General features: G+C 47.3%; 2 protein-coding genes across 6 annotated transcripts in view; one reads left to right on the top strand and one right to left on the bottom strand.

Moving 5' to 3' along the window:
• CTXND1 (cortexin domain containing 1) overlaps positions 1 to 25,889 on the top strand; it is a 54,551-nt gene extending 28,662 nt beyond the window's left edge. For 2 of the 3 annotated variants that reach the window (XM_017509193.2, XM_037731594.1), the window contains exons 2-3: positions 3,072 to 3,223; positions 4,749 to 7,072. In XM_017509193.2, coding sequence (XP_017364682.1) covers positions 3,072 to 3,159 — 88 coding nt within the window. In that variant the 3' untranslated portion in view covers positions 3,160 to 3,223; positions 4,749 to 7,072. Of the gene's footprint in view, positions 1 to 3,071; positions 3,224 to 4,748; positions 7,073 to 25,222 lie in introns of those variants that run through there. The other variant, XM_037731593.1, reaches the window with a different exon arrangement.
• Positions 21,108 to 26,625, bottom strand: part of FAH (fumarylacetoacetate hydrolase) — a 33,556-nt gene continuing 28,038 nt past the window's right edge. Inside the window, exon 14 of one of the 3 annotated variants that reach the window (XM_017509196.2) lies at positions 21,108 to 21,316. In XM_017509196.2, coding sequence (XP_017364685.1) covers positions 21,237 to 21,316 — 80 coding nt within the window. In that variant the 3' untranslated portion in view covers positions 21,108 to 21,236. Of the gene's footprint in view, positions 21,317 to 26,153; positions 26,532 to 26,625 lie in introns of those variants that run through there. The other 2 variants (XM_037731591.1, XM_017509197.2) reach the window with 2 other exon arrangements.

A 26,625-nucleotide genomic window follows, 5' to 3' on the forward strand; every position in this document is an offset into this window, starting at 1 on the left:
AAAAAAAAAAAAAAAGGAAGAAAGCATAACAAATAAAACTGTGATACAGTGAAAAGGTCTAACTGTACCTGGAGCACCAGAAAGGGAAGAGAGAGAAAAAGAATTTTCAGAAGCTGACATCAAGTAACATTCAAGAAGAAATACAAACACTCAGAAAATACAGAGAAAACCACATCTAGGCACATTCACAGCAAAACTGCTGAAAACCAAAGACAAAGAGAAAATATTTAAAGCAGGCAGAGAAAAATGCACATTCCCTTCAAAGAAGGCAAGACCTTGGGGAATATTATTCACATGACCGTCCTCCTGAAGGACATGCTAGACAGCAGTCTACAGCCAAACAAGAGGTGATAGGAAAACTTCAGGCAAAGGACTGGTGGGGAGCCTTAAATAGATGTCATCATAAAACTGAGAATGAAAACTAAGGTAGACATAAAAGCAACAAATAACACATAAATGTTACATACCCTAACCATGCAGAAATAATGGAACTGACAATGGGAAGAGAATGGGAAAAGGAGGTGGAAATTAGAATAAGCTCCCTAATTTCCTAATGTCTTACAGCTGGGAATAAATATGCATCTACAGTTGACAATTCAAATTACAGAAACTAATGTACATTTAAAAGAACAAAGTTAAATAGCTAGAAAGCTAATACTAGTGACAAAAATTAGTAGAAAAGGAAATAAGAAATAAGAGTAGGAATCGGGGATATAGGAAAGACAGTAATAAAATGCCTGTAATCCCAGCACTTTGGGAGGCTGAGGCCAGCAAATCACGAGGTCAGGAGATCAAGACCATCCTGGCTAACAGGGTGAAACCTTTTCTCTACTAAAAATACAAAAAATTAGCTGGGCATGGTGGCACATGCCTGTGGTCCCAGCTACTTAGGAAGCTGAGGCAGAAGAATCACTTAAACCCTGGAAGCAGAGGTTGCAGTGAGCCAAGATTGCACCACTGCATTCCAGCCTGGGCGACAGATCGAGACTCTGTCTCAAAAAAAAAAGAAATAAAAAAATAAAAATAAAAGTAAATAAAATGAGTATATTAATCACAATGTTCTGCTTCCAAGGCCAAAAAAGAGAGATACCAAAAACTCAATAGAAAAATAGATTAAAAATATTAACAGAGAGTTCACAAAAAAGGAAGAACAAATGAATTTTAAACACATGCAAAGATGCTTAACTTCATTAAGATAAATGAAAATTACTCTGAGAGCTACAAGGGTGTATGCATTTTTAAAATCTCAAAAATGATGTATTTAATATTTGTACATTTCACTGCATGTAAATTTTGCCTTTTAAGAAATCTATAAACAAATATTGAATTCTAGTTCATGATACACATGCTGAAGTGCTTTGCAGTGAAGTGTACTAATGTTTGCATCTTACTTTGAAATTAATTCAAAAAATAAAAAGGATGGATCGGTGCATAAATATGAAATTTGTTAAATGCAGCAAAATGTTAACAACTATAGAATCTAGGTGGGGGGTATATATGTGTTCACTGTATAATTCTTTCAACTTCTCTGTGTGTTTGAAAATGTTTGTTATAAGATGTTAAGAAAAAAAAATGTTTCTAGATAACATTTTTCTTCAAATTGGCAAAAATAAAGGATAGCTCTGTTTTCAAGACTGTGGGCTGGGCGCGGTGGCTCACGCCTGTAATCCCAGCACTTTGGGAGGCTGAGGCAGGTGGATCACGAGGTCAGGAGATTGAGACCATCCTGGCTAACACGGTGAAACCCCATCTCTACCAAAAATACAAAAAATTAGTCGGGGGTGGCGGCACGCACCTGTAGTCCCAGTTACTCAGGAGGCTCAGGAGAATCTCTTGAACCTGGGAGGTGGAGGTTGCATTGAGCCGAGATTACACCACTGCACTCCAGCCTGGCAACAGAGAAAAACTCCGTCTCAAAAAAAAAAAAAAAAAGAAAGAAAGAAAAAAGATAGTTTGTTGACCTAATCATGTCATTTTCTTCTTTTATTTGGTTAATGTAGTGAATTCCATTGATAAATTTTCTGATGTTAAACATTCTTACATTTCTCAGATTAAACTCAACCTGATCTTACTCTTTTCAAACACCATTATTTTACTAAGGAATTTTACATCTATTTTGAAGTGTGAATGGATAATAACTTTGCTTTGCTATTACAGCTTCTAGCACAGGGTTAAAGTGAAGCTCAGCTAAAATAGTTCTTTATAACCTCTCTATGCTGTGGAACAATTAACTTAAAGTGAAAATTATTTATTCAAAATTCTATGAAACTGCTTCAGGACTTGTACCATTTTTATGAGAATGTAGATCTTTGGCAACTGCTTTAATTTTTTTTTCCTATGGTGGTTTTGCTGTTGGATTTTCTGTTCATTCTTTGGTCAGTTTTGATAAATTACATTTTGTTAACAAACTGTCCACTTCAGGTAGGCTTTGCAGTTTTTAGTATAAAGTTGCTCGTTCTTTCTCTTCTAATGCTTAATCATTTTTGTATCTCTAGTTTTTGTTTATCATGTATTTATTAAATTCTTTTTATCCTAATAAATTCCACTATTTTTTTCTTTGTTCATTTTTCTAGTGCTTGTTTTGACATAATTCATTTATTTTTAAAGTTTTATATATATATATATATATATATATATATATATATNTTTTTTGGAGACAAAGTCTCACTCTGTTGCACAGGCTGGAGTGCAGTGGCACGATCTTGGATCACTGCAACCTCCGCCTCCTGGATTCAAGCGATTCTCCTGCCTCAGCCTCCTGAACAGCTGGGATTACAGGCATGCACCACCATGCCTGTCTAAATTTTTTGTATTTTTTGTAGAGACGGGATTTTGCCACGCTGGTCTCAAACTCCTGAGCTCAAACAATCCTCCCACCTCAGCCTCTCAAAGTGCTGGGATTACAGGCATGAAAGTTGTTGTATTTTAAAAAGAGAAGTCAGCATCAAATGACAGAGTGTGGCAGCTCCCATCTCCATGCCCAGGGAGGAGCTACCTAGTCTGGTCCGGATCCAGTCTGGAGCTAAGCATCTCAGGAAATAACTAGTCTTCTTTGTCCCTTTCTGTTCCAGTCACCCTCCAGCGCCCCCGCCGGCCAGCACAGAGCCTGCTCTCAGTGAAAGACCACTGCTGTCCTTGGGCGACCCCCACGATGCCTGACTGCTCCCCGTGCCTCCTGGAACAGCCAGGGTCCTTATGAAGTGGTGACCACTCCAGTCAGCAGGTTAGTGTCCCCGAGACTGGTGAGGGCTGAGACAAGGTCTAAGAGAGGGGAAGGCGTGGTTGACTGTGGTTCCAGAAATTTGCCAGCCAGCGGGCTCTAAGCTTGCACAGACAGGTGGTATCTTCCTGAAGCTCCAGGCTGGGTGAGGAAGATGGAGCCCCCCTAGAGGAGGTAGAGATATCTAGAGACCTAGGGTGTGGGACTTGAGACCTTGGGTACTCATTTCCCTGCTCCATGCCTCAGTTTCCACATTTATAAAATGGGCTTATTGATGCCTGGGTAACTTGCTTCCAGGGCTCTCATGAGCTTTAAACAACAAACAGAACACGAAGCACAGTGTAGAGCTCAAGCACTCCACTAGTTCAGGGATAAGGATGGGGGCAAGTGCTGTGTGTGGGGAGAGGGAGCAGCAGCCGCCCTCCTAAAGCTGTCCCTGGCAGCTGAACTTGGGGAGCTGCCTGCCCGCTCCCAGCCAGCTCCTCCAACTCCCAGTTCACTCAAAGTATGTGCCGACCATCCACTGGAGCCAAGGACTGTGCATTTGGTCCTCACATCCCTGTGAAGCCGGTACGGTCACCTGTCCTCAGCAGGGAGGAAATTAGGACCCAGAGAAGTTGGCAAATCATCCCAAGATGAATGAGCGACGTGTCAGTGTAGGCACTAGTGCTAGAGTCCTAACGATGATTGAGGGTCATCGTTAGAGCTGGGATTCTTCCGTGCGAGCTGGTCTTCCATCACACTTACAGTTTCCAGGCCCGGTGCTGGGCCTCAGCAGAAGTCTCTGGAGAGTCCCTGTGACGCCCTACAGCAGGGAGGGGATATAGACCCTCCAGCCTCTGTGACAGCAGCCCCTCCTCAGTCTGTTTCTCTGTGGTTTTCCACAACAGGTTTATTTAAACTCTAGGTTCTTATGCTTTAAAAAACATAATAGACCAGGCACAGTGGTTCACGCCTGTAATCCCAACGCTTTGGGAGGCCGAGGTAGGAGGATTGCTTGAGCCCAGAGTTTGAGGCTGCAGGGAGTTGTGATTGTGCTACTCCACTCCAGCCTGAGCAACGGAGTGAGACCCTGTCTGTAAAATATATGCATATCTATAATAATGACCCAGTTTCTGAGATGCTTTCTGATCACCCTCAGATACTGGGCTGGCTAAATGGAAAGCACTATCCTAACTGCCTTCCTGAAGGGTTTCATGGAGCGGAGGCAGCTGCGGGGCCTCCATCCCCACCCAGCCCTCAGCCCCACCCTAGTCCTATGCCTGCTGGGACTCAGCTGTCACCTCTCCCGTCCCAGCCTGGGGAGGCACTGGCTCACCCTGCTAGAGACTCTGGTTACCTACAAGGCTTCAGGCTGTGGCCATGTGAGTCCATATGTGCCCACCCCCCTACCCTTCTGCAGGGTGGTCTGGGCAGCAAGCTCTGGGTGCAGGGTAGCAGATGAGAGGGAGCAGAGGTTGGCGCCCTGCAACCACCCCAGGCACGTGACCATGCCCTCCCTTCCCCACTGCCGTGGCTCTCTCTGCAGGGGTGGAAAATGGTACCAGTCAAGCCCGAGGTAGAGGAGGAGCAGCCCGAAGTCGCTGCCTCGAGATGGAGGAGCCCACGCCCGAGCCCGTCTATGTCGACGTGGACAAAGGGCTGACCTTGGCCTGCTTCGTCTTCCTCTGCCTCTTCCTTGTGGTGATGATCATCCGCTGTGCCAAGGTCATCATGGACCCTTACAGTGCCATCCCCACATCCACCTGGGAGGAGCAACACCTGGACGACTGAGGCTAGGTGGCGACTGGACCTGGCGCTCTCTGGGTGGCAGTGCCCCAGGGTGCACCTCTGTGTCCCCTGCCAGCCTGCCATCCCACAGAGGAAGGAATGAATCTGACCACCCAGGGCAAGAGAAGGTGCAGCTTAGTTAGCCTTGCCGGCCCTCCCTGGAGCACCAGCGTGGAATGCCCGGGTACCATGGGGGTTGCAACCACGGAGCAGCCAGGGGATAAGAGCCCTGGACCAGGGCCCGGGAGGCCGGGGTTCCAGTGGGGGGAGTCACTGTGAAATGATGGTGTAGTCACCGGCCCAGGCTCCTGGGTGCCTTTGGGAACTGGATCCAGAACAGACGCCCCACCCCCCAGCCCATCACACAACAGTGGTCTCATCTTGAGGAGACTCTGTCCTTAAAATGCAAAGTAGCACATGGAGGCTCCCAGCCAAGAGGTCCCACGTGAACCCCAGCCCCTCCCCATGGACTAGCAATGGAGTGGCAGTGAGGGGAAAAGCAGGTTGAGGGAGTCTCACCTGAAAACTCACAAAAGGCACAGGATATGGGCTGCTTCCAAGCAGTATTTTTTAAACTATAGAGGGATATATTTTTCCTGTTATAAATAAAATGCACATTTTAGAAACTTGGAAAAATGCAGATAAATAGGAAGAAAGAGGGGAAATAACACTTATAATCCCACCTCCCAGAAGCCACCATTTTGATATATTTTCTTCCAGCCTTTTTACTTGTATTTTTTAGTCAAATTCATACTCTATGCATGACGTTGTGCCGCGTCATATGATAGCATGAATACTTTCCCATTACATCAAATGCTTTTCTTAGCTGCAAGTTTTCGTGACTGAAGCGTAGTCCATCAGTTGGGTAAATCATGGTTAAATAATCATCTCCTTTGGTTGGACATCGAATTTTTTTCGCTAATTTTTCTTCGCACAAAATTATCGCACCCAGTAAACTTTTTGAGGGTGCACAGTCCATGAGATGGATATTGAATGGGGAGACCTGGGTTCTAGTCCTGCATTTTCCAGTCAGGTTACTGTGTGACCTTGAGCAAGTCACTTCACCTCTCAGTGCCTCAGTTTCCTCATTGTAAGATAGGAAAAGCCTTGTCATCTTTAAAGTTTTATTTTTTGCCTATACCTCGTGTGAACAAAAGGACAGAAATGAGAGTGAATGTGTTATAAATGTGCCATAGTGGGGGTTGGGGGACAAGGAAGAAGTTGATGACGATGACTCTTCTCAAGCCTTCCCTCCTCCCACCTCTTTCTGCCCTCTCCCCCACTCCCAGTCCATCACCTACATCTGTGACCTTGCAGCAAGATTATTGGAGCGGAGCCTACAAAGCTGGTCCCAAGTCCCAATTCCTCTACTTCCTTGTTATAGGACCCCAAATAACTCACTCAGCGTCTCTGAGCCCCAATTTCCTCATCTGTAAAGTGAGGGAATAACATCTACCTCACAAGGTTGTTGTGAGGATGAAATGAGAGAACATAGGCAAACATGAGCGTTCTTGAATTCACCACCCCAGGAGAAGCCAGGGTTCTGAGCTGGGAGGAGCAGAGGTTCCGGGTGCCCCCAGCCCCTACAAAGCCTGGAACCCTCAGCTTTCCTTAGCTTCTGAGGGATGCTTCCTACAGGCCAAATCTCCCAGCCAGAATCACGTGGTCGGAGGAATACTCACAGCAGCCTTCCCCAGCACCTGACTTTAAGGGATATGGTGTCTACTAATTTACGTAATTGTCATTGTCATCAGTTTTCCCATAACATGATTTGAAGTTAAACTGGAGCACCTGTGCTCCCATTCCTCTGAGTGCATTTATTTTATCCCTCCAAGGTGTGGCCTTCCATCCCCATCCAAGAGACCTGCAGCTGTGAAGAAGTTCAAGCCATCTTTCTCATCATCTGCATCCCAGCCATTAGTCCCCAGCTCAGCCCAGGCTACCTGGAAAACAGGTTTCCAAAGCACTGTCACTACTAGGTGACCCCTGAATGTGGACAAGGCCACAGCTGTTCAGGCCACATTTCAGGGGATATCCAGTTGTCATCCCTCTCCTACTCCCCACCCCCACTATTGTGAGATGCACAAAGGGACAGCTGGCAAAGGCAGTGAACCGAGATGCAGGCCCCGTAGAAGGGGAGGATCTAAAGCAAAACTCTTGTGCATTGCCTGGGGTTCAGCCACAGCAGCCCTCACTCTGAAGCCTGCCTTTGAGGTGCCAGGCACTTCTGTGAAAAGCTCATCGGCATGCATTTACAACACAAACTAGAACCAACTCCCAGTCAGCTAATAACAGACCTCAGGAAAAAGAAAAGGTCTTGCAGACCTCCCCTGGTCACACTTTAGAACCCTCAGCGGTGAAAAAGAGGCTGTTCCAGGGCAGTGCTACTCAAACTGTGGTTGAAGGACAAACAGCCTCTGCAATACTTGAAGAGCGGTGGCTCATGCCTGTAATCCCAGCACTTTGGGAGGCCGAGGCGGGTGGATCACGAGGTCAAGAGATCGAGACCATCCTGGTCAACACGGTGAAACCCTGTCTCTACTAAAACTACAAAAAATTAGCTGGGCATGGTGGCGCGTGCCTGTAATCCCAGCTACTCAGGAGGCTGAGGCAGGAGAATTTCCGGAACCCAGGAGGCGGAGGTTGCGGTGAGCTGAGATCGCGCCATTGCACTCCAGCGTGGGTAACAAGAGCGAAACTCCGTCTCAAAAAAAAAAAAAAAAATCCAAACTCAAGGCCCCTCCAGGCCTACGTACGGAATGTACATTAACAAGATTCCCTCGGTGGTTTATATGCACATTAAAGATTAATAAGCACTGCCTGAGAATTCCTTGCTCCTAATTCTTTTCCACACTCAGATTTGCTAATAGTTTTCACCTTGTCTCTTGATTCATTTGATGGCAACAGAAATAGTAACATTTCAGGAAAGGTGGGAAATATAAAAAGCGCTCCCAACCCAAGCCTCCAAAAAACAGCAGTTTTCATTTTGTGTCCATATATTCCCTTCTAATCAGTCCTCATGCAAGATTTTTTTTCATAAAGGCCATCTGTTATATAACTTTATATCATACTGTTTCTCCAAACATTAACCACGAGTATACTTTCATGTTGCTGCCACATTATTCACACTTGTCATCTTAATGGTCATAAACACGACATCTAGGTCACATATACAATTATGTAGACTCCTATTATTAAATACTTGGATTTCTTTCATTTTCCCTGTTATACGCGTTCCAACCAAAAAGGAAAGATCAAGATAGATATGATAACCCTGGGAGCTGGCTTAGGACAGGGGAGAATAGATATTTACAGTACACTCCCTCTGTCTAAGAGACACATGGAGCACATGGGGGAGGGACACCGTCTAAGAACTGGACCACATTAAGGAGAAAAAAGCAACTGGAATCTCATGCTTCAGTTGTTGGAATGGGAAGCCCATGAAGTTGGCCACAACCCAGGACTTAAAGAGAACCCAGTCTGGAGAGGAACTCTCCAAAGCAGAGAATGGGTGGTGGGTTTTCCAGGCGATGGTGCCTAGTGGCCAGTTTTAAGCTGTTGCTTGTACTGTGCTCATCTACGCTCCCTTCATGTCACCCCAAGCCCTCTCTAAAGTCTGATATATGATCCACTCTGCAGCAGTGGTATTTGGGACAATGGAGGCACCTCGGTGGCAGGTCATGTGGGGAAGTACAATCTGGGAGGGGCCAGCAGTCCCAGAGACAAGCGAGGTAGCAGAAATATGCAGAACCAGGAGTTCTGAATGATGGTCCTTAGAAGAAATATGGCCTCTAAGGATGCTCAGAGAGGTGGATATGTATAGTGGGACCCTAGCTATACCATCCTGGTGTATCATTCCCGTCATAGCTATTTAATTTTTTCCAATTAGTTGCTTGAATGTCTACATGTACTTATCGAGTTGAAAGACCAGTGTCTCCCTGTCTCATTAGATTTTCAGAACTTCAGAGGCTAAATCAACGCAAAAGGGACTTGTCCTGCTTTCAAATGCCAAGTGAAGAGAATTGCAAAGCTTAGTGTGTCCACTAGTGTGGTTTCCCAGCCCTAGGCCTTGCTGTTAAGGACTGGTTCTGCCATGCATGATCAATGCCCACCTGCAATGCCCTGTTGCCCAGTCTGTAGAGAGGTGCCCACACGGAGTTACCTGGGTCCACATCCACGTACCCAGCTATTCTGGTAAATCATAGCACAAAGACAGGTTGCCTGTGTCCAGAGGGACACACACCTCAGCTACACCAGCCCCCACTTACGCGCTTGATGGTCATTGGCAAAGACTCTCTCCCTTTAGGAGGGTTCTCCTTGGAACCTTTCAGGGTCTTGGCAAGAAAGAGATGGCACACACAAAGCACTGACTGAAGATAGTTTAATGAAAGAATATTTACGGAGGTTAGGCAAGGGCACAGAAAACAACAGGGAATAGTAAAACACCCAGGGATGGCCAGGCATGGTAGCTCATGTCTGTAATCCTAGCACTTTGGGAAGCCAAGACCGGCAGATTGCGTGAGCCCAGGAGCTTGAAACCAGCCTGGGCAACATAAGCAAGACACTGCTTATCTACCAAAAATTAAAACTTTTTAAAAACTTAGCTGGGTGTGGTGTTGCACACCTATAGTCCCAGCAACTCAGGAGTCTGAGGTGGGAGGATCACTTGGGTCCACAAGTTTGAGGTTACAATGAGCCAGGATCACACTACGGCACTCCAGCCTGGGCGACAGAGAGAGACGCTGTCTCTAAAAATTAAAAAATGAGAACAAACTACCCAGGGACAGGCAGGCCATAAGCTATTACCATCTCAGCCTAAAGAGACAAGAAGAAGGATCTAGAACCCAGGGAGAGCTATAGCAATGGAGAAGGAGTCAGCCAACGAAAGCCCTGGCCACAGGTAGAGGATCAAAACTCCTGCAGAAACTGCAGCTTGGTAGGAAGAAAGCTGGGGAATAAACGTCTTGACCTCTTGCCTCCTGCCCTGCAATCTCCTGTCTGGGTCTTCCATTGGCCAAAAAGAACAAAAGCTAAAGGTCAGGCGACCCTGGGTGATACAGTCTGTACATGCAGGACCCTGGAGCAAAAGACAAAAAACCAGCGCAATTACCACTTAGCAGGCATTCACCAACTTTGCTTAGATGGGAGAAAAATATTTTGTCCCCAACACAGGGGAAACATAAAGTCTCACCAGCCACTCCTGGGCACGCGGAACACTTCCTGTAAAGCACACTGCTGGTGCCCCTTTCTGTGGCTGCTCGTGTGGCCCAGAGTGGTAACTGTGGTCTTGTTCTCCCACCATTCATTCCACAGCCCCTCTACCTCTGGCAGTCCCTCAGCTGTCAGAGAATTTTACCTGGTGGAATGACCCGAATGTTCATCCACAGAGGATCCAAATTCTTGGTGCCCTGTCTTTACTGAGTTGTCACAATATCCACAGATTCCTAAAGAACATGAAGAGACCTTGAAGATCTCACCTGGAAGCACTGTAAAACTCTCAGAAAGAATAACAGGTGCTCTAAGGCAACACTACTTCAACTATAGTTTAAGGATGGACAGCACTGGCATCTCTGGGGAGCTTGTTAGAAATCTAATTTCATGCCCCCACCTCGGGCTTACAGAATGAGGACAAGATACAGGGAGTGCCAAGTGCCCTAGTGAATCCCTGGGTTCCAAAGCTAGTTCTCCTTGCCCCTCTCGTGTAGCAGAAACCTCACTTTCCCTTGGATATTGGGGTAAATCATCCTGACAGTAAAGCGATCTCTTTCTCTGCCTACCGTTTCAACATAAGGAGCCCCAGATGGCACAAGACCATCTTCCGATTTAACAGACCCATAACTATATTCCCAGGTGGAAGCAGTTCTTCTTGCTCACTAGAGAGTTCCAATGCCACAAAACCTAAGGTTTCTTGGTTAAATGCCATGTTTGTGGGATATGCTGAGATGAATGTGCTATGATCTGAATGTGTCCCCAAAGTTCATATGTTGGAAACTTGATTCCCAATGCAACAGCGTTGAGAGGTGGGGCGCAAGGAGAGGTGATTAGGCCATGAGGGCGAAATGAATGCATTAATGCTGTTCTCTTGAGAGTGGGTTTGTTATGAAAGGGGGTGTTTGGTCCCCTTTTCTCTCTTGACCATGTGATGTCTTCCATGATGTTTATGATGCAGCACGAAGGCCCTCACCAAATGCTGGTTCCTTGATCTTGGATTTTGCAGTCTTCATAATCATGAGCCAAATAAATTTCTACTTGTTATAAGTTACCCCGTCTGTGCTCTTCTGTTTTAGCAGAACCAAATGAACAGAATGAAACAGCACAAATGGCGGGGAGGGACCAGGATGATATGGAGGCAAATCCATATCTGGAAATGTCTATTCCTATTGCCCTCTGTGAAGAAAAGGACCTGGTGTAATTAATCTGCTACCAAGTGGCTGTTCTTTCTCCCACCACCCATCCCTGGGAATGGAGCTATATCAGGGGCTTAGCATTGGTCTCATTCATTGGAAGGCTACATATACAGAAGTTATGGAAACCAATGGACCTTAGCAAGGGAGAGCCCATAGTGTTGATAGCCTCTATCCCCTCCACTACGGTCACTTTGTTCATGATGTCATTGAGCAAACACCAGAGTAGACAGAGGAAGAGGCTGACACCCACAGGCTTTGTCATCTTATCTAGCTGATCACCGAGAGCCTTTTCTGCAGTGGATGTGCTCTGGTAAGTATTTAGATGGTCCTTGAATATCTTGACACCCAGGGCTCCTTCAAATATGTCTTTTCTGGACGCTCTCTTCCCATCCTGTTCAGTTGGATCAATACTGTGATTCTCCTATTGGAGATGATTAGGAATTCCATGCAGCACCCCCATTTACAAGAGGCACTTCTAGTACCATTGGATCTGCTGATCTTAAGGTCCGAATGACAGAGTAGCTTTCATCACAGTCTGGATATACCTTTTCTAGACCCCTTTATTTTTCTGGGCCCCATTCAAAACCAGCAATCTTATGATGTACCCAGTAAATGCATCAGACACACACACAAACGTTCTATAGTTTGCCTCAAAAGTCCAGAGATCCATCAACTCCTGAGCCTCTTTCTTTATGGTGCAAGACATAAGGTGAAGCAACGTTTCTCATCTTAGTGGGGATATTCCAACAGGCCTCAGACTGCTAGAACCCAAGAAATTTCCCCAATGTGGCAGATCACCGAACTTCCACGTGTTTTCTTCCCCGCTCTGGCAAGCACGTGGCAGTATGGCACTTGCTAGTTCTCATTCACCAGATCCAATTAGCATAATGTTATCAATATAGCAGACAATCATAAAGTTCTATGGGCTGTCAAGATGACAAGGGTCTCATGTAATATGACAGAGAGGAAGAGGATTGGCAGATCCCTGAGGTAATGCATTTAGGGTACGCCACAGGTGAAGGTGAACTCCTTCTGATTATCCGTATTGATTGTGAGGCAATAGAAAGTATTTGTAATACCATAGTTCTCAAACTTTGGTATGCATCGGAATCACCTGGATGGCTTGTTCTAACACAGCTGATGAGCCCCCTAGAATTTTTAATCGAGGTGGTCTTCAGCGGAGTTCTATTAATTGTACATCAAACACATTCCAAGGTGACTGTGAAGCTGCTAATCCAGGGACTACCCTTTGAGAATTACTGTTCTAGTCACCTGGCACAATACCAGGTGCACACCAGGTGCCAGGGGCTGAGCGGACCTTCCCTAATAAAGATGTCACATCCAGAACAACTTCTGAAATGGCATCAATTCCTGACTGTGTTTATGAAAATCCACAGTCATTCTCTAGGACCCACCTGACTTGTGCATAAGCCAGACAGGTGACTTAACTATTAATGCTGTTGTAGGAAGGAGACTTGGTTCCCAATTAGATGTGGTCCTGCATTGCGCAAGTCTTTGATGGTGACACAATTCAATTGCCCCAAAGATGCAGTATTGTTTTTGGTTTACTATTTCAGCAGTTTCAAGGGCTTCCATGCGGCCCCTTCTACAATAATAGCCCTCACTCCATGGGTCCAAAGACAAACGTGGTGACTTCACCAGTTACTAAGTACACCTTTGCTGACTGTACATTTCAGGACCAGGGAAAGAACCCCAGGATAGGTCTGTGATCCCATGGAACCCACTAGGAGGCGTCCTCGGGCAACCTGACTTAGAAACCCACACCGACCAGTGGATCACGGTGCCATTTTGGGTCTTCAGAGATTATTAGCTTTAGATCTGACTGTTTTCAAACTGCAGCAAAGTCTTGGTATTTCCTTTTTCTCAATGCGTGAGCACCCTGACAAATGGTCATGGGTCCCGCTGGGAAATGCTTAGAGGAAAATTTAAAATATAAACTTATGCCCAGATCAAACAGGTCTTCCTCAAAGGCTCTCCATCCCTTGAGGGACCCAAGTCTATGAATGGGGTTAGGTGTGGGTATAAAGTCAATGGTCATGGCCCTCACTAGCACGACTCAAGTCAAATTTTGTTCCATAAGACCTAGAATTATTTCCGCCTGTATAGGTGATGCATCTGTTTCATTTCTAGTTACCATGAGTCAATCACCCATACCACTGATCCCAGTGGTTCAGAACATTCTGACTGCCAGTCCGCACTGATTTTTATGGCAGTTGTACCCACCTTGTCTCTTATGATTAAGCACCACCCAGCCATCTCCCCTTCCACAGAACCCTGTGTTAACTATGCAAATCTGAGAACCAAATACTACAGCCTCAACTCCCATTGTTATCTCCACCCTACAGAGAATAGCTCTTAAAGAATGCTAGGGCCGGGCGCGGTAGCTCACGCCTGTAATCCCAGCACTTTGGGAGGCCGAGGCAGGCGGATCACGAGGTCAAGAGATCGAGACCAACCTGGCCAACATAGTGAAACCCCGTCTCTACCAAAAATACAACAAAATTAGCCGGACATGGTGGCATGCACCTGTGGTCCCAGCTACTTGGGAGGCTGAGGCAGAAGAATCGCTTGAACCCAGGAGGCAGAGGTTGCAGTGAGCCGAGATTGTGCCACTGCACTCCAGCCTGCGACAAAGCAAGACTCCGTCTCAAAAAAAAAAAACAAAGGAATGCTAGGACTCCCCTTAACGACACACTTCTTAATGCTTTGTTACAGGGATTGTCCTCGGGGCCTCCAGAGAGGTATGCTCTGGGGCAACATAAGGGACCCACTCCAACATTCCCATCTCCCTGGGTCTCCAAGCTCCTTCCCCTGAAGGATTCCAGGGAAATTCCAGTTACCTCAACCTCATTGACTGAAGTACACTTGCTGAGTTTAGATTCCAGCTAAGCAGATCAACTCAGCAGACAGTTTACCCCACTTCCAGGTACTCAAGCCAACTTAAGTCCAGAATCCTCCATGAGTGTAGGAACATCAATAAATTCTTACTTCACATCTTCCTTGGTCTAAGTCTCTTGGAATCTCTTCCTGTACATGCTCACTAGACTCCGGATAATACAAATTGGAAAGATTCTGCAACTGTTTCCATGTTTATGCTGAAGACCTTGCCCTTCTCCCTCTGGCCAATGCTAGGATCTCACCAGTTATGATCCTGAAGATAGTAAGGGTGTGTGTGAGGGGAGGGATTCCTACCCCTGCCCCAGGTGAAGTCACTGAAAGATTTTATGCAAAAAGATGCTGTTTCCTTTGGGAAGGGGTAAAGAGGCTATTTTCACCAACAAAAAATGTTCACGGGAATTTGGGGGTTCAAAGTTGTCAGCCTCATCTGTGTCTGCCCAGATGTGTCCAGCCCAAGTGTCATGGTCCCTCTTCACCACTGTCCTCACCACGGTCCTTCTCATAAGAGAATCGGAAGGATTACACATCTACCTGGCACTGCAGCTCTGCACCCCAGACCTCGGACCAGATCCTCAGCCATGTCGGTCCTGTGGCTGAGTGAAGTAGAAGGTTTCTTTACTGCCGCATAGGTGCCATCTGATTCTCCACCTGCAGCTTGGGTTGTGAATTCAAGTTTGGACTCTACCTTTCTCTTTGTGTAAACTCTCCAGGGCGATCAAGAGAAGCCAGGCCACTCTGTGATCTACGGAATCACTGATACTCCCATAGCAGAAAAGTAGCAATGACTCTTATTTTCCTGATGGCTTTCCCTCAGCCTGCTCCCCATCCTACACTACCACTGGCGATATGTTGATAATTGTTACATTACTACATGCCAGAGGTTATTAGTGCCCCACCTCCCACAGCAAGGAAGTGTTCCTCAAATATATGAACAACTCAATTCCAGCATCTCTTTTCAGTCTCTGAATCAATTCCTGACTGTGTTTATGAAAATCCAGTCATTCTCTACAACCCACCTGACTTTGGCATAAGCCAGACAGACGACTTAAATAGTGATGTGATTAGAACCACCTGTTCTGCATCTCTTAGGTCTTTGATGGGGGCACCATTCAAAGACCCTGAAGATGCAGTATTGGTTTTGATTTACTATTTTGGCACAAAGAAGCAATTCCAAGAGCTTCCATGGGGCCCCTTCTACAATAATGACCCTCACTCCATGGGTCCAATTGTCATTCTTAATACCAATGACTTCATTAGTCAGGATTTAAGTGGCAAATTCAAAAGGATCAATGAAGAGGGTTTAATTTGGGGACAATTCTCAGAGGCACAGATAGGGTTAAGAGAATCGGCAAGGGTTAGTGATTAATCCAGGGTTGGCAGTGCTAAGAAGCCTTGAAATTGTATCTTAAATGCTCATCCAAATATTGCCATCCCATCAACTTTCTTTAAGTGCAATGATAATTAAGTTTAGTTGTATATTTTACCAATTTTCAATCATATAAAAGCCATCACTTGGCCGGGCGCGGTGGCTCAAGCCTGTAGTCCCAGCACTTTGGGAGGCCGAGGCAGGTGGATCACGAGGTCAAGAGATCCAGACCATCCTGGTCAACATGGTGAAACCCCGTCTCTACTAAAAACTACGAAAAATTAGCTGGGCAAGGTGGCACGTGCCTGTAATCCCAGCTACTCAGGAGGCTGAGGCAGGAGAATTGCCTGAACCCAGGAGGCGGAGGTTGCGGTGAGCCGAGATCACGCCATTGCACTCCAGCCTGGGTAACCAGAGCGAAACTCCGTCTCAAAAAAAAAAAAAAAAGCCATCACTTTGCAAATATGTTTGTTTGGCAATTATGAAAGCAAATATATCTAGGTAGGAAAATAGAAAGTATTTTAGCTTGGTTTATACCTTAGGTCCTCCAAATACTAGAAGGAGATCTATGAATAAGACACAATCTGTGCTCCCAGTGATCTCCCAGAATTCATTCACTTAATGAGTATACATCAAATAGCTCTTATGTGCTAGGTACCGGTGAACTTTCAGTAAGCAAAAGCAGACTATCCTCAAAGAGCTTAAAATCTAATGGAGGCAGATATTAATCAAACCATCATAGACAACAAAGGTCTATTTATATCTGGGATCATGACCTTGGCGGGCACAGATGGACCATGCTACTCCGCTTCCTCTTCAAGAAAGAACTTGTTGCTCCCGCTTTTGGGTGTGCTGTTGGCAAACAGTCTGAAAAGAAGAATGACCTCGGCCTTATTTAGTTTTCAAGAGCAAGATTTTAAAAAACAAAAACAGGCTTGCAAGCAAGTATGCAGTCTTGCTCCATCTCCCACGAGTCTCTTTCTGCCTCTCTGCAGGAGGAGGGAGAGCAAAATACGCCCAAAGCCCTGGAAATCCTGCTGAAAGGACAGAAAGAGAGGGGATACACAGAAAACAAATTAGCACTTCAGGATACAACCCTGCCACATTAATTTTTCTGGGGTTGTTAAAAGGAATACGCTTCCAAACTAAAGAAAGGGAGAAAATGTAATAATAGAACCACTTTTGAGATCCATTTTGGTGTCAGGAATCTTTGAGATAATATTATGATACTTCACATTCCAAAGTTGCCAGGCATGGTGGCTCATGCCTGTAATCTCAGGACTTTGGGAGGCCAAAGAGGGAGGATCACAGGAGAACAGGAGTTCAAGACCAGACTGGGCAACATTGTGAGATCCCGTCTCTACAAAAAATCACCTGGGCACGGTGGTGTGCACCTGTCGTCCCAGCTACTTGGGAGGCTGAGGTGGGAAGATCACCTGAGCCTGAGACATCAAGTCTGCAGTGGTCAGAGATAGTGCCACTCCATGCCAGCCTGGTGACAGAGTGAGACCCTTTCTTAAAAATGGAAAAAAAAAAAAAAAAAACAAACAGAAAAAATCCCTGAAGTCCCCTTGTCCCCAAAAACATTGTCTTGGTTCAAGTCTACATTCACCCCCAGGAGAGCTCTCAATATCGTGTGTCAAAGGTATTTATTTCTTGTACACTGTGTGTGAGAGGCCTCGGGAGAGAGAAGTCCCACAGTGAGAGCAACAAGGCTTCTCTTCCTCCGCAACAGGGATGGGGCTCCCAGATACTGGAATCTAGTGCCTGCCCTGGCCCAGTGTGGTGGCATGCCCCCGAGCCTAGCTCCCCTGCCACCCTGCAATAAAACCTGCAGTGGGCCCCATCCTGCCAGAAACGCCTCTGGGCTGGCTCCTCCTGGTCAGGTAAAGTTTCAGATGAACTCTCCTCTCAGTTCCACAGTCATCCATTTATATTCTGAATGTGCCACTGGTCAAAATCAGGAAGGATAAATGGAATATGAATGAATAAGGAAGACATAGTGCTAACTACAGCCAACCTGCCTTAAGATGCTCAGCATTCCATCTGCAAGCTCCATTCATCTGGTCAACATGCCTCGAGTGCTTAAAATACCACTGTCAAAAAGGAAATTTGGCCTTGAAAGCCATGTTATCTATTTCATGTTATGACACACAGATAGGTTTCAATAAATTAGATCTACAAAACTAAAGACCATTAAAGTCACTTGTCATGTGGCGCTGGCAGTGAGCATTTCCGGAGCTGGAGACTAAAACAGGGGCGCTTGTCGCTGAAGATTAAGCAAAAGTAATTGCCATGTAAAGCCCAGGCTGGACCCGGCACTAACACCCATTCGTTTGGTTTCTTAAGTGAATCTGGTGCCCGGAACGCTTCTGTCTCTTTCAGCCTTGCGTGTAGTTCAGTCTCTGAGGCAGTCCAGTGGGTTCTCCCAACATCACCAAACCCTTTAAGTGCATTAAATGCCCAAGAAGGGGTTAGGCTTGTGATCTCAACAGATGACATCGGCATTCTCTGGTGCCAGTAGGGACAAGTGGATTAATAATGATTTTAAGTGACCTTTGCCCATGACCCAGAGACCTCCAGTAAAGCCCTACTGTGCAGAGCATGAGAGCCTTTTATCCCTGTGCAGGGGAGGGCTTTGAGAAAAACATGAGTCACTCCTGCGGGCTGATGCCAAGAGAGAAGGCTTTAGGAACAATCTCAGGACACAGCCTAGAGAGCGGGGGTTTCAGCTGAGTCAGCAGAAGCGGTAGCCCGGGGAACATAAGCCCCAGGAATTCACAAAAATCCTGAACAAGGTTTTGGTCTTTCAAATTCAAAGAAGTGTTTGTATCACTCTTATCTGGAGAGCAGCATCTGGGAGATCCTGCTGACATCTGCCCCTTACAGCATTTCCACTGAAATCAGCAAAGCCCTGGAGAAATGGCCCTGGAGCAGAGCTCTAGGAAGTAAAGTCTGCTGTGAGCAGTTCTGCCTCAGACCATGATGCTTCCCAGCCTGCACGTGGCAGAGACTAATTGTCCCCACCCCATACCCATTCTCCCCTTCTTTTAGAGCCATCAAACTAATTTTCGCAGGGCAAGCAACGTGTTTAGATGAAAGACTGTATTTCCAGCCCTTCTTGTAAGGAGGTGCGGCCTTGTGACCAAATTCTCACCAATGAAATGTAAGAAATGTGTGGTATGGGACTACCAGAAAAGTTGCTGAAAGTGACCTAACTCAGGAGGAAGGAGGGCTCTTCTGCCCTTCCATCCTCTCAGTTCTCACCTCTTTGTTGTCTCTTTCTGCTGTTCTGGAACTTACGTATACTGGTTGGAGCTCCAGCAGCCATTTTGTCCCATAAGGTAACCCTGAGACTGAAAACCACATGCTGAGGATGGCAGAGCAAAAGTATCTTTAATGACACTGTGGAGCCGCCATGCTAACCTCAGCCTTCCTGACCCCGGATTGCTTTTTTTTTTTTTCTTTTGAGACAAAGTCTCACTCTGTTGCCCAGGTTGGAGGGCAGTGGTGCGATCTTGGCTCACTACAACCTCTGCCTCCCAGGTTCAGGCAATTCTCCTGCTTCAGCCTCCTGAGTAGCTAGGATTACAGGCGTGCGCCACCATGCCCAGCTAATTTTTGTATTTTTAGTACAGACGAGGTTTCACCATGTTGGTCAGGCTGGTCTCAAACTCCTGACCTCGTATCCACCTGCCTTGGCCTCCCAAAGTGCTGGGATTACAGACGTGAGCCACCGCGCCCAGCCCAGATTGCTTTTATGTAAAAGAGAAATACCAGCCTCCTTGATGTTCTTTAGAAATGATAAGCATAGGGCCAGGCGCGGTGGCTCAAGCCTGTAATCCCAGCACTTTGTGAGGCCGAGGCGGGTGGATCACGAGGTCAAGAGATCGAGACCATCCTGGTCAACACGGTGAAATCCCGTCTACTAAAAATACAAAAAAAATTAGCTGGGCATGGTGGCGTGTGCCTGTAATCCCAGCTACTCAGGAGGTTGAGGCAGGAGAATTGCCTGAACCTAGGAGGCAGAGGTTGCAGTGAGCCAAGATGACGCCATTGCACTCCAGCCTGGGTAACAAGAGCGAAATTCCATCTAAAAAAAAAAAAAAAGAAAGAAATGATAAGCATATTCCATCCTCCCAGCTTTGCACTGGCTGATTCCTGTGCCTGGAGGACTCGGCCCCCCGAGATCCATCTGGCCTGCTCCCCTCACTCCTTCAGCTCTCTAGCAGAAAGATACTATGGGCTTAAGGCCTTCTCTGACCACATTTGCAAGAGCATCCACATCCCCCAATAGTCCATAAAACGTATTACCATCTGTCACGTCTTTTCCTTATTTGTTTATTGCCTGTCTGTTTCCACTAGAATGTAAGCTTCAAGTGGGCTATTCTGTTGATTGTTGGCCCTCTTGTCCTTAGAATCGTGCTGAACACAGAGAAGGTGCACAGAAAAGATTTGTTGAGTGAATGAATGAATGAATGAATGGTATGATCTGATGGATGGCCTCTGCACCCTCATCTATCCTCCCAGCCCCTGGTATAAGGCTCATCAGGCCCAGGAAAGGTCACTGGGCAACCTCCCCTGCTGTAGTCACCCAGGAACCAGGGCAGGACCAGGGCTGCCTGTGTGCAATTGACTGGGGCAGAAGAGATGGGACACTCTCCTGACTCCCATGGGCTTGTAAGAGGTGAAAAACGTGGTCCTTTTCTGCCATCATCACAGTTTGAGTGCGCACCTGTGACTCAGAGGCTCTTCCCAAAGCTTACAGTGTGGAGACACAGCCACAGGGCCCAGGGACCAAGCCTGCAGCTCATATGAGCTCATCAGTTAGCCCCAAGTAATACTGGTCATGGAGGCTGCTGTGATGGGCAATTTTATGTATTAATTTGCCTAGAAATATGATTTGCTGAAATATTATTCTACATGTCTCTGGGAAAGTATTTTTTAGGTGAAATTAACACTCAATCAGTGGAGTAAAGCAGACGACCCACCACAGTGTGGCTCAGCCTCATCTAATAAGTCAGAGGCCTTCACCGAACAATGACTGACTTCCCGGAGGAAGAGGGAATGCTAACAGCAGCTGACTGCTTCAGGCTCAAACTGCAGCTCTTCCTTGGGTCTCCGGCCAGCAACCCACCTGGCAGGTTTTGGACTTGCCACCCTCCAGAATCCCATAAGCCAATTTGCTAAAAATCAATCCATCAATGAATCTCTTTCTCCTCGGCCTGTTTCTCTGGAGAACCCTGACGACTACAGGTCCCATTCTCTTTCCATATTCCGTGGGATAACTGGAGGCCTGAGATGTCCAATAAGAAACCCCACAAAGACCCCAGACCTCACTAATAAGAGTGAGAAAACATATGAATGAATGTCTGGCAGGGAAGCTGTACACACCTTGACCCACTGGATCAAATCACGATCGTAAGCAGGCCTCCGAACACAATGGCTTTATTTGTCACTGAAGGAAGGTGCAGGCCTACAGGCCGAGGGGGGACCCCAGTCACAGGGCTGGAAGGGGTGCTGGAGCCCTGTTTCAAGAAGAGCAGAGAAAATCTCATGCTGGCAAGAGAGCAGGCAACACTTTTCCAGCACATTGGCCAAAGCCGATGCGGTAACCGTCCCCCTGGCAGTGCCCTGGAACAGAGGAGGACAAGGGTCAGTCACGAAGTTGCTGGGCTTACCAGAACCAACACCTAGGCAGTGGCAGTGCCCGTCAGCACATAGCTGGCCCGAGGCAGAAAGGTACCATCAGAATCACACACACATATCTTAAACACAAGAATAACCCTCCACAGAAGCTGGGCAGAGTCTCAGGCAGGAGCACTTGGACTAGAACCTGGGCCACCCAGCAGCCAGGGATCCTCAGAGGCACTGCAGGGCTCAGCAGCTGTCCTGTGGCTGACATGGTTTGGCTGTGTCCCCTGCCAAGCCTCATTTTGAATTACAGCTCCCATAATTCCCATGTGTTGTGGGAGGACATGGCGGGAGATAATTGAATCATGGACAGTCTCCCCCATGCTGGGCTCATGATAGTGAGTAAGTCACATGACAGCTGAAGTTTTTATAGGGGGTTTCTGCTTTTCACTTGGCTCTCACTGTCTCTTGCCTGCCACCATGTAAGATGTGCCTTTCCCATGCCACCATGATAGTGAGGCCTCCCAGCCATGTGGAATGTGAGTCCATTAAACCTCTTTTTCTTTATAAATTACTCAGCCCCGGGTATGTCTTTATCAGCAGTGTGAAAATAGACTAATACAGTGGTCAACTCTTCCCACACGGGTCTGGGTTCAAATCCTAGCTCTGCCCATTAGCCTGAAGCCAGGATGCCTGAGTTCAAAGCCTGGCTCCTCCATGTATTGGCTCTGTGACCATGGGTCCCTCCAGACCTCAGTTTCTTCATCTGTGCAATGGATCTAATGATAGTGCCCACCCCACAGTACTGCTGCAAGGATGGTGGAAGCAAATGCACAGGAAACTCTGAGAACAGTGTCCAGCCCATAATACCCTGTAAGTGTCAGCCATTATAATCATGAGTTGGGTGGCAGGGGACAGACTGTTTGACTTCAGAACTCGGCTCCCTCATCTACAAACAAGAAAAACCATGCTGATCTCTCAAGGTTGTAAGGATTAGACTAAATATTTGGGTGAAATTCCCAGCACATCTCAGAAACATTAGTTTCATTCATTTAATTCCATTATAACAAGGCTGATGGAAAAGTAGAGAAAAGCCGGTGTCTTTCCTTGAGAGGGGTCCACTTAGAGGGAGTGGCAGGTCTAGATGAGAGACACAAAGAAATGCCTACAAAGCGCTGCATGAGGAGCAGGGAGGGAAAGGGGGCAGGAAGGGGGACATCGGAGCTGGGCCTTGACGGGTAGCTACGAGTTCGTTAGGGAAGACACAGGAAAATGGCGTTCCAGACAGAGGGAAGAGCATGTGCAAAGGCTCAGAGGTTCAGCCATGAGATATATTTGTCACATCCAAGGACAGTGAGGCTGTCCTTTGGGGTTCCCTAAGAAGTCAGGTTACCAAGGACTCTGAGAAGCCATGCTAAGGGGTTTGAACGTCATTCTAAAGGCAATGAGGTGACACAGAGGAGTTTTCAGCAACTGTCACTTATCAGAATCAAATCAATACAGAGGCCCTCTGACACCTGGATTGAATCGCTTCTCAAGGGCCCCGGGCCATGTGAAAGCCAGAAGAGGCAGTGCCAGGGCACCACTGAGACGACACCAGGCCCAGGATGGAGGCAAATGCCACTTCTGAGGATGCCCGTGACCTTGAGTTACAGAAGAACGCCATCGCACCCCCTCACCTGCTAGAGGCAAGCCCCAAACCTGGAGCTGTGCCTCCCGCTACCCCAAGTGAAGAGGAGCAGTGACGCATTACAAGATCCCAGAGCCAAGAGAAAGAACTCCGAGCACGGTGCAGAGAAGCCTCACGGCCGTCTGGACCCAGAGACCAAGGGTGGATCTACGAGATGGGGTCAGCGACATCTTTCACAAGCCATCCCGGCCCAAAAGGGTACAGCTTCCCCGAGGTGTCCTCATGGCCGCCCCTGCTCAGCAGCAGCTCACCCAGCCTGTCTCCTCTGAACGGGCCTCCCAGCTCAGGCCACTCGGACCACTCTCCTTCTCTGGAAAGGCAGCAGCTTGAACGCCACGGTGGCATCCCCAGAAGTTTTGGTCCTGGGGCCCCTCCCCCTCCCTGGTACCAGCACAGTCGAGCCAGCCTCCCCGGCTGGACGCACCCCGAGACCCACACGCTGACAACACGCAGGGGCGCACTTTGGTGACACCCCCACCTATTCTGTTGCTCAGGTTCATTATTTTCCTGTCAGTCACTTTTCCATCTCAATGCTCAGAAATATCCACACCACTGGGGGAAAAAAAAAAAAAAAGCCTATTAAAGTAAAACTGGCTCCCAGCAGAAATTTATTAAACATCCATCAAAACAACTAACTCAGAACTGCGGCATTTTTAAAGAGCCTTCTCCAGACCATGGCCCTGAAGGAGAAGGGTCACCACTTCTACGCCCTGGGAGCCCCCTGCCAGCCTTGCCCAGGAATTCCGTACCAGGCAAGGGAAGCAATAATGCTGGGTAGAGAAACGGGAATAAACAGAGCCATAGGAAACCCGGGGGACGACGCACCACTGAGAGATGCGGGGAAAGAAACGGAAGACTTTGGCTCAGATATTGTTTCCCAATAATGTCAGATACCAAGAAAGAGGCCACAACCAACCACAGCTATCAACACTTCAGAGATCTGAAGGGGAGTGAGAAACGCACGTGGGCAGCAGTGCAGAGCCGCCAGTGCAAGCGCCTGCGAGAACACATTCTTGCAAGTTGCAAACTGAACACCAGATGGGGCTCGTGAGCGAGACCAGGAGATGGATGAGTTACACCACGACGATCAGAGACTTTGTTGATGGTCGTTGGTTTGTTTACTTCCCCTGTTCCCTTGCTGAACATTTTGTGGTTTTTGGACTCTCTCAGAAATCAGAATTTCACTGTACCATTTAAAGAGGCAAGAGGACACAAGAGTTCAGAGTGCAGTTCCTGGAGCCCAGCTGCCTCGGTTCAAACCCTGGCTCCACCCTTTATCGCCTGTGGGATCCTGGGTAACTATGCATCTTTCTGGGCCTCAGTTTCCACATCTGAAAAATAGAGACAATAAAAGTAGCTGCCTTGTTTGGAATAGAAAATGTATTGCAAGTGGCCAGGCACAGTGGCTCACACCTGTAATCCCAGCACTCTGGGAGGCTGAGGTGGGCAGATCACCTGAGGTCAGGAGTTCGAGACCAGCCTGGCCAACATGGTGAAACCCCATCTCTATAAAAACATACAAAAATTAGCTGGGCGTAGTGGCGCTTGCCTGTAGTCCCAGCTACCTGGGAGGCTGAGGCAGGAGAATCACTTGAACTCAGGAGGTGGAGGTTGCAGTGAGCCAAGATCGCGCCACCGCACTGCAGCCTTGACGACAGCATGAGACTCTGTCTCAAAAAAAAAAGAGAGAAAATGTACTGCAGGTATCTGGTCTGCAGCCAGCACTGCGGTGGTGGCAAGGTCAGTGCTTCTGCATGTTCTATCGCATTTCCAGTGGTTAGAAATTGATATGGGGAATGAACATCCGTGATGAGAAAGCAGGAAAGTGAGAGGCAGCCATACAGGCATCTGAGCAGGTGCAGTCAGAGGAGAAGGAACGCCAGGAAGAGCCGAAGAAGCCACGTGTGGCTTTCAAGTGAGAAAGCAGCTCAGCAGGACCACGTACCCAGAGAGGCCACAGAAGGCGGGGGCAGAGCCGCCCGTGGACACAGGAAACCTTTGCACAAGGTAACACAGCTAACACACGCCTCCACCTACCCGCTCCTCTGCTTGCCCCCTCCCTTCCCCCATAAACACACAGCCCAAATTTCAGTAATATGCACTCACTTGAGTTCTTCGGTGGTCCCCTTCTGTATGAAATTCTCTTTTTTCTCTTTGTACAAATACATAATGTATGCCTCTCCTCTTAGCAAATTATAATTCTTTCTTGGTTCCAGGGGATTTCGCCCATCTGTTCCCATTTCCCTCTCCACTTGCCAACATGTGCTTCCTCAGATTCAAGGAACTGCCTTTCCCTGAATTCCTCCGCTGGCCTCCAAAAATCCTTCAGAGCAAGGCATTGTGGACACAAACAAACATGGAAATGACTCTCAGGGCGTCTTGGCTCCTTTCTCCCGCCTTCTCTGGCTCAAATGTCAAGAACACATGTGCATTCCTACTGCTTAACACCAGTGTCCTTCCTCCCAGGCCCTGGACAGCTGCCTGGTCTAGCACGGCTTAGTCAGGGGCCCTTAGCACACTGACAACAGAGAGCTAACGCCATCATTTTCCCCTCTGCCATTCCATCTCTTTCCTTCCTTTCTCCGAATCAAAACTTCAGAAAATGCTTTCACTCAATCCACAGAACCATGACAAAGGTCTGCAGCAGGTCTGGCAAGCATTGCAGAAAGCCTAGAAATGAATCCAGCAGGGGACTCAGGACACCTCAGTTGCAACCTGGCTTCCCCAGCTGTGGGACTGTTGTCAAGTAACTTGCCCTCTATCAGCCTAAGTTTTCTACTCTGCAAAATCAGGGCAATGACATATTACTAAAGGGCTACTGCGAGTAAAAAATGAAATAAGGGGCCGGGCGCGGTGGCTCACGCCAATAATCCCAGCACTTTGGGAGGCCAAGGCGGGTGGATCACGAGGTCAAGAGATCGAGACCATCCTGGTCAACATGGTGAAACCCCATCTCTACTAAAAATACAAAAATTAGCTGGGGGTGGTGGCATGTGACTGTAGTCCCAGCTACTTGGGAGGCTGAGGCAGGAGAATCACTTGAACCCAGGAGGCGGAGGTTGCAGTGAGCCAAGATCCCCTCGCTGCACTCCAGTCTGGGCGACACAGTGAGACTCTGTCTAAAAAAAAGAAGAAGAAGCGGTCAAGAGGCAAAGCCTTCTAAAAACTGCATTCTGGAAAAAAACAGCAATGGCAATAAAGATGACTATGAAAAGAGGACCATCATCACCATTTGTAAGCACTCGCAAGGTAACAAGCCCTCTGATAAGTGCTTTAGACACTATCAAAGGTGTTAAACATGGAGGTTCTGAAGATAAACTGCCTGGAGGGAAACAGAGGTCATTATTTATTTGCTGCGAGATCTTGGGCAAGTCCTTTAACCCCACTATGCCTTCGCTTTCTCATCTGTGAAACAGTGCAGTCATGATGACACTGGAATGTAAACCCAGAAGAGCAGAGACTTCATTTGTCTTTTCATCACCAGAACTCCAAGATGGGACTCAGTGGGCACTCAATAAATGTCTACTAGGCCGGGCGCGGTGGCTCAAGCCTGTAATCCCAGCACTTTGGGAGGCCAAGGCGGGTGGATCACGAGGTCAAGAGATCGAGACCATCCTGG

Source organism: Cebus imitator, unplaced genomic scaffold, assembly GCF_001604975.1.
Source record: "Cebus imitator isolate Cc_AM_T3 unplaced genomic scaffold, Cebus_imitator-1.0 Scaffold410, whole genome shotgun sequence".
Taxonomy (NCBI): Eukaryota; Metazoa; Chordata; class Mammalia; order Primates; family Cebidae; genus Cebus; species Cebus imitator.